Source organism: Hippopotamus amphibius, chromosome 6, assembly GCF_030028045.1.
Source record: "Hippopotamus amphibius kiboko isolate mHipAmp2 chromosome 6, mHipAmp2.hap2, whole genome shotgun sequence".
Classification (NCBI taxonomy): domain Eukaryota; kingdom Metazoa; phylum Chordata; class Mammalia; order Artiodactyla; family Hippopotamidae; genus Hippopotamus; species Hippopotamus amphibius.
In genome coordinates this window covers 134,163,528-134,177,595 of record NC_080191.1, presented here as the reverse complement: position 1 = coordinate 134,177,595, position 14,068 = coordinate 134,163,528, and the positions used below count along the sequence as shown (strand labels likewise).

General features: G+C 38.0%; 1 protein-coding gene across 1 annotated transcript in view; it reads left to right on the top strand.

The window, feature by feature from the left end:
* Window positions 1-14,068, top strand: part of PLCH1 (phospholipase C eta 1) — a 216,310-nt gene extending 202,242 nt beyond the window's left edge. The window contains exons 20-24 of the mRNA XM_057739608.1: window positions 3,677-3,761; window positions 5,700-5,846; window positions 6,087-6,166; window positions 8,166-8,520; window positions 10,952-14,068. Coding sequence (XP_057595591.1) covers window positions 3,677-3,761; window positions 5,700-5,846; window positions 6,087-6,166; window positions 8,166-8,520; window positions 10,952-13,035 — 2,751 coding nt within the window. The 3' untranslated portion in view covers window positions 13,036-14,068. The remainder of the gene's footprint in view (window positions 1-3,676; window positions 3,762-5,699; window positions 5,847-6,086; window positions 6,167-8,165; window positions 8,521-10,951) is intronic.

Below are 14,068 nucleotides of genomic sequence, written 5' to 3'. Positions count from 1 at the left end.
AATTTGAGGTCTGTCTACACAAGTACAAATATCCAAAGATAACCATATGCGTAGGTGGAAAATAATACTGTAATATAAAGCATATTGTAGTGTAACAAAACTGTCAATGAGAATTGCATCTGAGATGGGGAGTGTCAATGGTTGGGACTTTCACACTTTAATCTGTGTATAATTAAATTGTTATAATTTTTATTCTGAAAATGAATTCATGTATTACATGTATAAAGTTTTTGAACAAAAAAAATTTTCATATTCATTGTAGAAAACATTAAAGACTGACTTGGAAAAGATATTTGCCCTCAGCAGTAAAAAAAAAAAAATACACACACACACACACATATATACTTATGTACATGAAAGAGAGAGATAAAGCAAATATAACAAAATTTAATTATACATATGTACATATTGATATATATATATATATACACACACACACATACATGCATTTGCTTTTCTTTGGAGAGTCATTTGAGAGTAAGTTAACATCATGACCCTGATCTCGAAATACTTCAGCATTTATCTCTTAAGAACAAGAAGGTTATCTTGTATAACTGCAATAGTCATTACACTCATGACATTTAATATTGGTACAATAATATATTTTTTTACTATTTTCTTTTTTGTTTTTTAGACCCTCAGGACTATATTCTTTTTTAAAAAAATTTAATTTTTAAAAAATTTTATACAAATTTGAAAGGTTACTTTCCATTTACAGTTATTATAAAATATTGGCCATATTTTCTATGTTGTACAACACATCCTTAAGCCTATCTCATACCCAATAGTTTATTGGTACAAAAATGTTATCTAATACAAAATCTATATTCAATTTTCCCCCATTGTCCCCAAATTGTTCTTACTTCTTTTCTTTTTGGATTCAGAATCCAGTTAAGAGTCACACATTGCTTTTAGTTGTCATTTCTCTTTGGTCATTTTAAAATGTAGAACAGTTCTTCAGCTTTTGTTTTTATTATATTGATATTTTTAAAAATGTCCAAGCCAGTTGTGTCCAGAGTGTCCTTCAGTTTAAATTTATTTGTTTGTTCATGATTAGAATCAGAATAAACACATATGGCAGGAATGCTACGTTGGCAATGTGTATCCTTCTCAGTGCATTATAACAGAGGCCACATTGTGTCAGTTTATCCCAGAATTGATAATGTTACTTGGATAAGGGGTTTCTTCCAGGTGTTTTTCATTGCATAAGTATCCCTTTATCTTTGTAATACATAGTCTGTGGGTTTAGAGTAATCTTTTAAATGTATGAGGAATATCTTTCTTTTATAATTAAAATAAAATCCAACCTCCTTATTGTGGCTTATGAGATTCTCTTTCAGAAGATTTTAACTCTTTTGGAGCCATAGGAAAAGATGGTATCTGATGAGGCCTTTGGACCTCTTCTCAGAATAATGTTTTTAAATGCATAAAATAAAATAGATATAGCTACACAGGAAACTATATTGAAATTCACTTATCAATATATTAAAAACGAATTGTGGCATACAAACGTGTGCAATAAATAGCAGGATCTAGAGGAGGTTGAATAACTATTAGAATTTTGAAGTCGTGATGAGTGTGGGTGATACAGAATTTCTGCAACAACTATAATGTGACTCAGAAACATCTGTAATTTTTGCCAGACACAGAATTACAGTAGTAATACTATACTATTTGTGCTTTAGTCAGAGGCTAATGAAATACAGCTTTCCCCCTACCTAGGCTCCCTGAATTCTCAGCCTGTGATCTCTCACATTGTTCATATCTCTGAGAATGAAATAATAATTTTTCTTGCTCCCAATCAGAAAATTGATGGTGATCTTTAATTTTCACCTTTTCTTTGCTCTCCACATCTACTCAGTTACTGTCTCCTGGACCTTCTACCTCTCAAATTTCTTGCTAGTCTTGCTGCCACTATCGAATTCCATTCTCCTAGCATGTCACCTGGATTACAGCATGATGAAGCAGACACTGTAATCTTAGGTTTACAGATGAGGAAACCGAAGCACAGTCAGTTACACTTGTCTAAGTCCAGCACGAACCAAGTGTTGAAGGAGGAAGTTGTTCTTCAAGCCTGTGGCTTCTTAAATTCTTTAATTTAGACTTAAATTAAGCCTCTTAAATTCCTTAAAGGCAGAAGTCATATTTATTAGCTGCCCCCAAATCCAGGACTCCCAATGGTATAGTTTTACCACAGGGTTCTATTCTAAGGAAAAACTTCTAGCATCAAAGAATTAATGGAGGGACTTCCATGGTGGCAGTGGTTAAGAATCCGTCTGCCAATGCAGGGGACCCGGGTTTGATCCCTGGGCTGGGAAGATCCCATGTGCTGCATAGCAACTAAGCCCGTGGACCACAGCTACTGAGCCCATGTTGTGTGACCACTGAAGGCTGCGTGCCTAGTGTCTGTGCTCCAAAACAAGAGAAGCCACCACAATGAGAAACCTACACACCACAAGGAAGAGTAGCCCCTGGTTGCTGCAACTAGAGAAAGCCCGCACACAGCAACAAAGACCCAACACAGCCAATAAATAAATAAATAAAAATAAATTTTTTAAAAAAAGAAGAATTAATGGAAAGCAAGTAAACTTTAGCTGTGGTTTATTTAGTAAGCAAAAAATGTCTATCCACCTAATTGTCTCAAAATGTTTTTCCATAATACCTCTAGCTCATATTCCCTGAAGCTCCCCCCAAAACTGCATTCTCCTTACTCTCCAAGCTCCTAAAAATATGTTTTTCCAGACTTCATAACTCTCTCCTTTTTGGGTTCTTTGGGATTTTTTCCCTTCATTTCTCCTTATCCAGTACTGGCACGACAAAAGAGAGCTTACAGATGACCAACAAAGCAGGCTCCCTCTCCCAGAGGGCAGGGGATGTGGGGGAGGTAAGGGGGGAGGAAGGGAACTAAGCGCTCATATTTTTCTTTCGATTACCTTTTCATCTTTTTATTTTTAAATACTTTTAATTTACATCATAGCACACAATTGATTTAACTACATTCAAGTGCACAAATCAAATGTGGATAACTTGATTAATTATTATGTAACCTGGATCAAGACAGAACATATCCAGAACCCCCAGAAGGCTTCCATCCACCCTCCCAGTCAATATCTACTCCCAATCCTTCCCTCCCCTCCTCAAATACCAGCCCCTGTCACAACAGATTAATTTAGTCTGTGCTCAAACTTTATGTACATGAACTCTGACAGTGTATGCTCTTTTATGTCTGGCTTGTTCAGCATTATGGCTATGTAGCAGAACTTTGTTATTTTTCCATTGTTGTGTGGTATTCATTAAATGAATATTCTACAATTTATCATCTTACTCATAGTGGACATTAAGGTTGTTTCCAATATGTGACTATTATGAATTCACCTGCTCTAAGCGTTTTTTGCATAGACAGAAGCTCTCTGTTGGGTATATACCCTCAACTGGAGTCATAGGTTCATCTGGTAAAGTTTGTATAGCATTAGTAGATATTGGCAAATAACAATATAATCTCCTTTTTTTTATTCCTGCCTCATATCTGATTCTGTTGCACCTGGTACAATTTCTCTTTCTTAGTAAGCACCTAATTAAATGGGTTGCTGTTGATATGTCACATTTTGGCCAATGTTCTTAAATTGACACGTGTAGAAATGTATCAGTTATAGTAATACTTTCTTTATTTATATAGATCATCGATCCTTTTGTTGAAGTTGAAATTATCGGATTGCCAGTAGATTGTTGTAAAGATCAAACGCGTGTGGTAGATGATAATGGTAAGATTATAATCTCTGTTCACTTTTAATGAGGATACTCTAGAAATAGAATTTGCACTGAAAAAGAAAAATGTATCTTCATGGAAGAGAAAGAAACCTCTAAAATCTGTAACTGCCATCTGAGTTTTGTTAAGATTTTTCAACACATAAAACTGAGTAAATGTGGGATTCGTTCACAGTGTATTCTGTTGGATGTTGTAATCTAGGCTCTCAAGATTTCTGCTTTTGAAGCAAGTGTTTTTTTCTAGTGAAATGAATGATATTCTAAAGGGCTGGGTTAAAACTTCATATGGGAAAATGATGCATTATATTTTTATATTGTTTTCATGACATGAGTTGCCTCGAAGTTCTTATTTGTGAAGTCCACGTCCTAACAATTTCTCATTTTTTTCTGGAGCGTGTAAAACTGTAAAGGCAAGTGCAACGTGCTCCGGCAAGTTTACTTCTTGACTATGACTCGTGGATGGGCAGCATTCTTCTTGTATTTTGACCATAATGTAAAGAAACCTTTCCTTACTCAAGCCTCATGTCTTTTTCTTAATAATCTTCTAAGGTTGTATTTATTCATACACATGACAAACATTATTTAATGGCTGTTTTTCTCAATCTCTAGTCATTAAATACTCTAAGAAAATCTAAACCCCAGTGCTCAAAAGGTTTGGGAAATTAGAGATTCCTAAGGAGACCTTAAGAGGAGTTGAAGGAAAGGAATTTGAGGGTTCCAGAGTAGCACACACCTGTTACTTGGGAAATAACATGCTTAAAGTAAGCACACTTCCCATACTGCATTTTCCTACCAGTGCTCAATAATTTTTTTTTTTTTTTTGTCTCAGAAGTAATTGGGATGTCATCACTAAGTCAACAAAAATATCTCTTCTCTTGCTCAGGAAGGACATCTCAATGATTTTCAATCTGTAATTCTTTCATTAGCTAAGGCATTAGGGTTAAGTGGCTGATGCCTCCTGAATGCATACATTTAGTAACACTAATTTTCATTTTTAGAAAAGAAAAGCAAGTTTATAGAGTACTTGAATTTTTAATCTGTTTAATTATTTTACCTGAGAGAATTTTACCAAGAAATAAATGTGATTTTACCGTTCAGAATTTGAGTTGAATTATATGCGTTTTCTATGTATTTGCAGTAGCTATGAAAATATATCAGCTTTCATGTATTAAGGTCTTGCTTCATGAGAAGCCACTGGAAGTCAGCAGTGCCTCATCTCCTTTGGCTCTGTCACAAGTTGTACGATGTTAGGCACATAATTTTCTCTGAACATCCATTTTCTTACCTGTAAAACGAGCATTATATTTCCTATGTTAAAAAAGTGAGCATGGGTTACTTGTGTAATTTTTAAGAGTTCTGTATTTTTGAAAGTCAGTAATATGTATTTTTTCTTAGTTAGAATAAAATCCCTGCCCTGCCACTCTTAGAGGTTTACCTTAAGAATTCAATAGGATGGTGTATATACGATAGCGTTGAAACCTTACAAAATGCCTGCTGGCGATGATTACAGCAGCAGGATCTTTAGTGGCTGAGAAGTATCATTCTGTTGGGGTGGGTGGGGCGGGGCAGATGAATCATTCTTTATTGCTTTTGCTAAAACGTGATTCTTAGATCATTACTGTGGATACTTTTTGAGCTTATTGAAACATTCTGGATATTGCCTAAAAGAGCTCTCTCTACAATGCAATTTGGCATCAAAGATTATTAGAATTGATGTAATAATTTACAGGCAATTTTCTTACCGATTATTTTCTAGCAATGGGGTAAATTCCGAGGCTTTATTTCAGTAAGGCATCCTGGGGTGGCTTAGTTGTCTTCACGAATTTAATAACCATTGCAAGCAATTTTCACTGTCTGCTTTGCAGATGTTGCTGCTAAATCATTTTTAGCCAACCCCTTTGCTTTTCTGACTTGTCTTTTCCTATTTCTCTGAGGATTTAACCCTGTGTGGGAAGAAACCCTGACATTTACAGTACATATGCCAGAAATAGCTTTGGTTCGGTTCCTTGTGTGGGATCACGATCCGATTGGACGAGACTTTGTTGGGCAAAGAACTGTGACCTTCAGCAGCTTAGTGCCTGGTAAGTCTGCCTGGCCTTTTCTCTCTAGACTGACCATTCCTTTTTCTTTGGAAGATTTGATATATGAAATGTGATATACACAATACATTGCGTATATGATATATAAAAATGTGTGTTATATGATAATGTAAGTGTCAACATAAAGAACTATAGTAAACTCAGGTATTTAATTCTTTTGCACCCACAGGAAAGCCAAATGCAAGTTCAACTAAAAGGAAACTACTTTCTCTACTTTTACAGGCTACCGGCATGTCTATTTGGAAGGACTGACTGAAGCATCCATATTTGTCCACATAACAATCAATGAAATATATGGAAAGGTGAGAAAGATCACAGGGCTTAAAGCCACATGCGACAATAATATGGTCCTTAATGAAGTTTTTTAATTCATTGCATAAAAGGAACGTATATCTCGACAAGCTGTGTTTTAACAGAAAACTCTAGGGAGGCCCAGCCCACGCCATGCTCAGTGTGCTCTCCCGCCCACAGGCCCCCATCATGTGTGCTCCTACCTCTCTTCAGGGATAGGTACTCATTCCCTCCACCTAGGGGCCCTCTCTGGGCTGAGAAAAGAACTGAGAAAACTATTATTCTCTTAGGCAATCATTTGTTTGACTAAAACAGTAAAGAGAGAGTTACATGTTTGAATTTTATTATAATCCTTAAAAAGACCCAGCTGGCTGCAGTGGGAAATGTCATCTCAGATGTTTGAATTACCTGTACTAACCGAGCTGTGATCCCAGCCAGTTCTAGGCAGGATGCATTGTTTTTAACTGGAAACCTAAAAATCATGAATGAATTAAAAGCCACCCATAAGACTTAAAAGGAAGAGACCATACTATCGTATTCTAGCTCTCTCCTGATGCCAGTTTCTTCATTGCAGAGCTCACTTGAGGTTTACAAATCAATAGGCTATCCTCTGGTAATGCCAAGTGATGGGGGACTTGCCACTGGAATCAATTTTCAGGGCTAGATGTGACATGGAGGGACTGGAGCATTGACTAGGGCCCAGGAATGGTCAGTGCTCTTTATCAGAAGGTCTGTATAACCTGGAGCTTCTCCTTTATACATTCTCTGTGCTTCTGCTTCCTTAATTGTACACAGAGAGTAAAAATAGTACCTACTCCATACACAGATACATTATCTTTAAAAAGCTGCCTGGCACATAGTAAATGCTCAAAAATGTTGGTAATATTCATATTATTAAGACTATAATGCAACTGGCAGGGAGTGGCCCAATTTGGCCTGATATAGGGTGTATGTGTTTATGCTCATATCCATCAGTTGGGAGGGGCGAGGTGCTAAGTAAGGATCCTAATTTCTGAAAGTGATAGCGTTTTATGACTTTGTGTTTAGTCCTGGGTTTCTGTTTGTGCTGCTTGTTGGGATCTCTCCTCTGGCCTAAACACACACAAATATAAATCATCAAAAAATGACTCTTGAATTTCTAGGAATCCCAGGTGACGTAAGCAGCACCTCTAGCATTTAACATGCTTGAGGGAAATAATAAAAATCAGAGTTTGTTTAAAACTTGAGCCAGAAATAACATATGAAAAAGAAAGTGTTCCATAGGACTTGTGTTCTCTCTCCTAAATAAATGTCCATATATAAGTCATTTATTACTTTCAAGGTGTGTTTGGGTTGAGATGCATAAACCACAATGTGGTGGTGGTGAATTCAGCCATGAATGAACCAGTGACTAAGAATCCAAAGTGGGAGAAAGGGTTTATAGAGCATATGCGTTTTATCTCCTTCTGTTTTTACTTGTGCACCCTTCTTGAATGAGCCCAAAATGTGTTTTGTTGTGCTTTTCTCCCCCTTGCAGTGGAGCCCTTTAATACTCAACCCCAGTTACACTATATTGCACTTTCTAGGAGCTACAAAGGTAGTTTCTCAGCATGGTGCTTGGTTCTTGCTGGCGCGTTTCTCTTTCAGTGGTCATGGCGGCATGCTCTGTCACATCGCTCCATCTTCCTGCTTACCACCTTGAAACATGCATCTGTGGCTTTAAGGTGGCTCAAGTTCATAACAGTCTGTTTGCTGTGGAAACTCTTCCTACCACCTTGCCATCTTTGGGCAGGAAACTTGTGGGAAAGCTTGGTTGTGAAAACGGGAGGTTGCCTTCCTCCCAAAGTCAGGTTGATAAAACGTGCATGATGTGCAGACATGCTGTGAGCTGCTGTTTTCTTGGTCTGAATATTCTTCAATGGCTGTGAGATTTCGTTTTGTGTCCATTTTTCATGGAGCTGTCATTTAAAAGGCAAGCAGTTGACACAGTGGTATTTGCTTAACTTGTGCTTGGTCCTTTTGTGTCTTCAGAACCGACAGCTCCAAGGTCTGAAGGGGCTGTTCAATAAGAATCCCAGGCACAGTTCTTCAGAAAACAATTCCCATTATGTTCGGAAGCGCTCGATTGGAGATAGGATTCTGCGACGCACAGCCAGTGCTCCAGCCAAAGGCAGAAAAAAGAGCAAAATGGGCTTCCAAGAAATGGTAGAGATAAAGGATTCTGTGTCTGAGGCTGCAAGAGATCAAGATGGGGTCCTGAGAAGGACCACACGGAGTCTGCAAGCACGCCCTGTCTCTATGCCTGTTGACAGAAGTCTTCTGGGGGCTCTGTCGCTGCCTATATATGAAACTGCAAAAGACGCAGAAGGAAAAGAAAACTCTCTGGGTAAGATGCTTTCAGTGTCTCTATGAATACACCCCTTTAAGCCACATTTTGGTCCCTAATTACCATTATTACCTAGCTGACATTTTGTAGTCAAATATACTGAAAAATAAATAATTACGTTACAATATTACCTTTTCAACCAGATTTGAAACTTTGGGGGGAGGCTGGTAGAAGAGCTATTTCCTAGTCACCTAAAGCCTCAAAATAACATCGACATCTGAAGTTGACAGTAGGGGATCAGGTGTGATGGCATGGAGCCTGTGGGTCTGTGAGGTACAACAGAGGGAAGTGAAACCTGTACAATATGAACGGAGATCATGGTGTTCTAGTGGGTACCATATTTACTGATTTTCTGAGGATGAATAGAATTATATTGACTTTTCTGAGGTTGAGTTTAGTTGTATTTCTTCCCCACCATATGTTTCCACAATTAGAAATGTTTATGGAGAAAGAGGAAAAACCAATGTTAAAAGTAAGCCACCTTCTTCACTTGAGAAATCTTTGCTTCCTCAAGAGGTAGCTTATTTGATGTTTTCCTGTGGCCTCATTTCCCTGACCCCTGGATGTTGGCAGGGAAGGAAGCATGTCTGCAGCTCCTGTCTAGTTATAGACTCCTTAAGCACAGGCACCAGGAGTTACCCATCTTTTCCCTAATTTGAACATAATGCTTCACTCATATTGAGAACCTGATAAAGAGTGATATCTGCCTTACGATGTACCAAAGAGCTCTTGTCTTGTGTCAGTGACTCCTCCTCCCACCCTATTTTAGATAATATAAGCACCCAAACTGTGTCCATTTGATGCCTCTGCAACAAATAAGTTTTAAGTCAAAATTGCTTCAGACAGTAGAATGTGATACTTGTTTCTTTTAGCAATATTCTTTCATCATGCAATCTAATTTCAATGATTTTCTCACAAACAAACACCACTTTGCTTGTGTTTTTATTGTAAGATGTAGGGAGACAAACCAATTTTTGAATGGTTATTTGAACGAGAAAATGGCATATAAAAGTTTGAAATTTTGCCAAGAGCAGTATCAGAGAAGAGATGAAATATATGCTTTAAAATTTATTTCAAAAGTCCATTTTGGGGCAAAGTAAACTATATATAAATAACTTCATTTTGGGGGAAATAAAGCAAAAGAAATTGGTAATAATTAATCCTCTTAATGCCATAATTAAGATGTTAATACCATTCAGGTGAGTTAGAAAGCAAATGTTGATGTTTCTTTCCTCCCTTTAGAAAAACAGGAACTTTATATGTTATTCATATATATAGCATAATATATTTAATAATACGTAAGCATAAAACTTGTAAATATAGAGCAATACATAATCATGCAATGACTCAAGTTATGTAGAAGAAAAATTAAGTGGAAGAAACTCAGAATACAAAATTGTATATATAATTTTATCCCTCTACAAAAGTTTACAGTGGATATCCGAGTGGTAACATCATATAATGTTTATATTTTTCCTTATAATTTCTGGGTTTATCAAATTTTTATGATGAATTTTTTAGCTAGGAAAATATTTAATAAAATGCTAAACATATTCTTTCTTGATTTTCATAACTGAAATCATAAAATCCATTAAAATAATGTATTTAATAATACTCAAACACCTAATATCAATATTGTCCTAGCACTGTACTAAACAGGATGGGGTACCCCAAATTACTTTGAATTGTGTGATTTTATAGTTTTCCTTACTGTGCCTGATATCTTACTGCCTCTTTTAGGGGAGAATGCAATATGAAATTTATGTATTAAAACCAAAAAAAAATACGATCAGCAGAAAGTTAGATATTAGCAATGGCATAGAATTGGTGACCAATCTTTATTTTTATATTTTAAAGTCAACAGATACTGATATTTTAATGCATTTATTACGCCCTCCAATTTGTTTTAGAAATTAATTGGTTAAATTTAGTATTTTGCCAAAATGTTTTCAAAATGATTTGTGGGTTTTTTTTTGTTTTTTGTTTTTGTTTTTTTACTAACACATGTATAACTTTGAAAACTTACAGTATCTTGCTTACAGGTACCACAATACTTTGTTTAACAGAGCTGTCTTGTTCTGTTTTTATTGCCATGCTTCTGTGTAGTACAAATCTGAATAGGAAACAACTTAAGGTAATCTTCACTGTAAAAGTATGGTAACTCATTGACATTTTTTTTTACAATGAATATTACATCCTTAGCCGATGTAATAACTATTCAAAGGGAAGCTTCAGTGAAATAACTATAAATATATTTTACCATTTATCCATCACACAGACACTTTGTTGCAAATCTATGCAATCCATAATTATATTGTCACAACGTAACAGATTTACATTTTCCATTTGTCTGTCTGAAGACAAACATGAGTGTTTACAGGTCCTACCTAAAGTGATATATGTCACTTAAAGTATTGTTTGTTTCACTCAGCAGAAGATAAGGATGGCAGAAGAGATGGGAAAGCAAGTATAAAAGAACAACATTTTCCAAATTTCAACAAAAAGTTATCCTCTTCCTCCAGTGCTCTCCTCCACAAAGACATCAGCCAAGGGGACTCTGCTGTTTCTACTGCCAACTTGTCAATCACAGAACAGTTGGTACCAGGTCCAAAGGGTGGGAGAACCAAATCAAATGTGTTAAGTGATTGCCAGGAACACCAGTGCTCCCCAAAATCCCTCTCCCCAAGGCAGCATTTGGCTTATGACCCTGCAGTTAGCCTAACACGAGATCTATGTGGTGTGAAAACCAAGGAAGACAGGAAAGCTGGAGGCTTCGTGGCAGGGAAAAGCACATTGTCGGGAAGCGTCCTTTCTCAAAGCAATCTGGAGATTAAGAAGCTGGAAGGCAACTGGGATAAGGGCAGAGCCTCAACATCCTTTTCTTTGTCAGATGTCTCTACGCTCTGTCCTGACATACCTGACTTACATTCCACTGCGATTTTCCAGGAGAGTGAAATTTCCCATCTTATTGACAATGTCACTTTAACAAATGACAATGAGCCGGGCAGTTCCATCTCAGCACTAATTGGCCAGTTTGATGAGGCCAGCGACCAGGCTAACCCCACGGTTCTTTCTCATCTTCAGAGCCCCAGTGTGATGTCGGGCCATCCTCCCTTGCCCACCATGGACCTAAAAATGCCCTTCAAGCATGGCTTTTCCAATGGAAAACCCGAGTCATCCTTCCTGGGCTCATCTCCTGAGCAGATTGCATTCTCAGGGCATGAGAGCTCTGAATGCTCAACACACACTGCTGTTTGTGAAACTATCTGCACTCCTGTCTCTAAAACTAAACTAGACGATGGCCTTTCTGGGAAAGCCAGGACAGGGGCCATGGAAAACCACCTGCCTCGGTCCTCTAATATTTCTCACTGCTGGTTACCAAAAAGTCCCACCCGTGTTAAAGACTGGGAAATACTGAAGAACTGCAACCCTGCCACTTCCACTGACTTGACACTGGAAGATGGAGTAGCTGATCCTACACTCTGTTTAAATTCTGGGGAGAGCAGTCTTATGGAAGTGGACGGAGACTCAGAAAATCTGTCTGTAACAACCTATGAGTATAGGAGAGAGGGCACAAGTCACCTCGTTTCTCCTTTAAAATTGAAATACAGCCAGGATGCGGTGGAACATTTTCAAAGAGGCTTGAGAAATGGCTACTGTAAAGAGACTCTCCACCCTTCTGTCTCTGAAATATTCAACAATATTCAAGATGTCAAAAATCAAAATATTTCTCATCTAGCCTATCCGGGTGCTGGTTTTATGCATAACCATTTCTCAAATTCAGATGCAAAAATGAACCAGACCTCCGGGCCCCTGTCTAGCGTTCAAGACATGCATGCCCCTGCCCCAGAGCAGTCCACACACCCTCCTCTGCCTGCTGCGAAGCTGCCCAGTCCTTGCAAATCCAAAAGTCTGGGGGACTTAACATCAGAGGACATCGCCTGTAATTTTGAAAGCAAGTACCAGTGTATTAGTAAGAGCTTTGTTACAACTGGCACCAGAGACAAGAAGGGCGTGACTGTGAAAACAAAGTCGTTAGAGCCTATAGATGCACTGACCGAGCAGTTACGGAAGCTTGTGTCCTTTGACCAGGAAGACGGCTGCCAAGTGCTGTATTCCAAGCAAGATGCCAATCAGTTCCCCAGGGCGCTGGTCAGAAAGTTGTCATCCAGAAGTCAGAGCAGAGTGCGCAATATTGCCAGTCGTGCCAAGGAAAAGCAGGAAGCCAACAAGCAGAAAAGTGTGAACCCCAGCACTGTGGGGGGAGTGGTTCTTCGAAGCAAGCCCTGTGCGCCGGCGCCCGCGGGGAACCGGCATTCCACGGGCTCGTACATCGCAGGCTACCTGCAGAGCGCCAAAGGCGGCGTCGGTGTGGAGGGCCGCGGCATCCCCGAGGGCGCGTGCGCAGCCCTGCGCTCCGGCCCTGCTGACCAGTTCTGTTCACATCATTCCGTTTTGCAAACCGAGCCCAGCAGTGATGATAAACCAGAAATTTATTTTCTTTTGAGACTGTGAAATACATAAAGCTGCATTTTCACTGTTTACAAGATATTCTGTAGAATGTCCGAGTTTTCAGTAAATATGGTCCTTGGCTTTGAGATGATTTTAAAATGTATTTTTAAACTTGTATTACCGTCTCCCTTTGACTCCATGTGTTACCTTCTTGTTTATGTGTTTGTATATAGATTCGGGTGACATTTCCCATATACCTCTGATCTGTCTCCCCTGAGGTGTAAGCTCAATTGGTATGGTATATGTGCATGGCCTAGATGTGAAACTTCTCAGCAGCTTGGGTTCTACCATTCTGTATGTTTCACCAAGATGCTGTTTACTCTGTCCTCAGATCACAGTCACAAATGTAGTCATTTTTACTTTCTGTTAAGAAATTTTACAGTGGACAAAGGGATGAATTCTTTATTCTAAGCCATTATCATCTTTCCTGGGTTTCCTTCTTTATTGAGAAGCCCAGATACATTTTTATAACTCAGTTAAAACAAGATTAAAATAGTTACCTTACCTTTTAAGACTTCTCTACCCCACCCAGAAAGAGACTTCAGAGGAGATTGGGAGCTGCTCCTCCCACAGTCTCTCATTTTAGAGTAGGCTGTGGGGATATGAGGAATAAAGCAAACTTCTGTATATAAGGACAAAATTGTTTGTTTTACATAAATTTTGTTATGTATTTTTGCTAATGGCTTTGTATGTAACAAGAACACAGTTGCCAAGCTATTTGTTGTACTTTTGAATTTTCTGATTAAATTTTAGACTGCAAATAATGGCTTTCAGAATGAGGGACTTCCAGCAGATGCTAACAGTAACAGTAGCACAAATTGAAAACTTCCCAAAGCTTTCAAGAAAAGAAATATTTTCTCATGATAAAACCCAAGTGAATAGATAATTAGAAGAAACCTTTTCCTTTCAGGGATCCAAGTAACTATATTTTAGTACCAACCTACATTATTTTCACTGTGAATTCATTTTTTATTGCATGTTCAGATGTCCCTCTTTGTGTTTTTGTAACATTAACTGCAATGATGTTCTTCTTGGA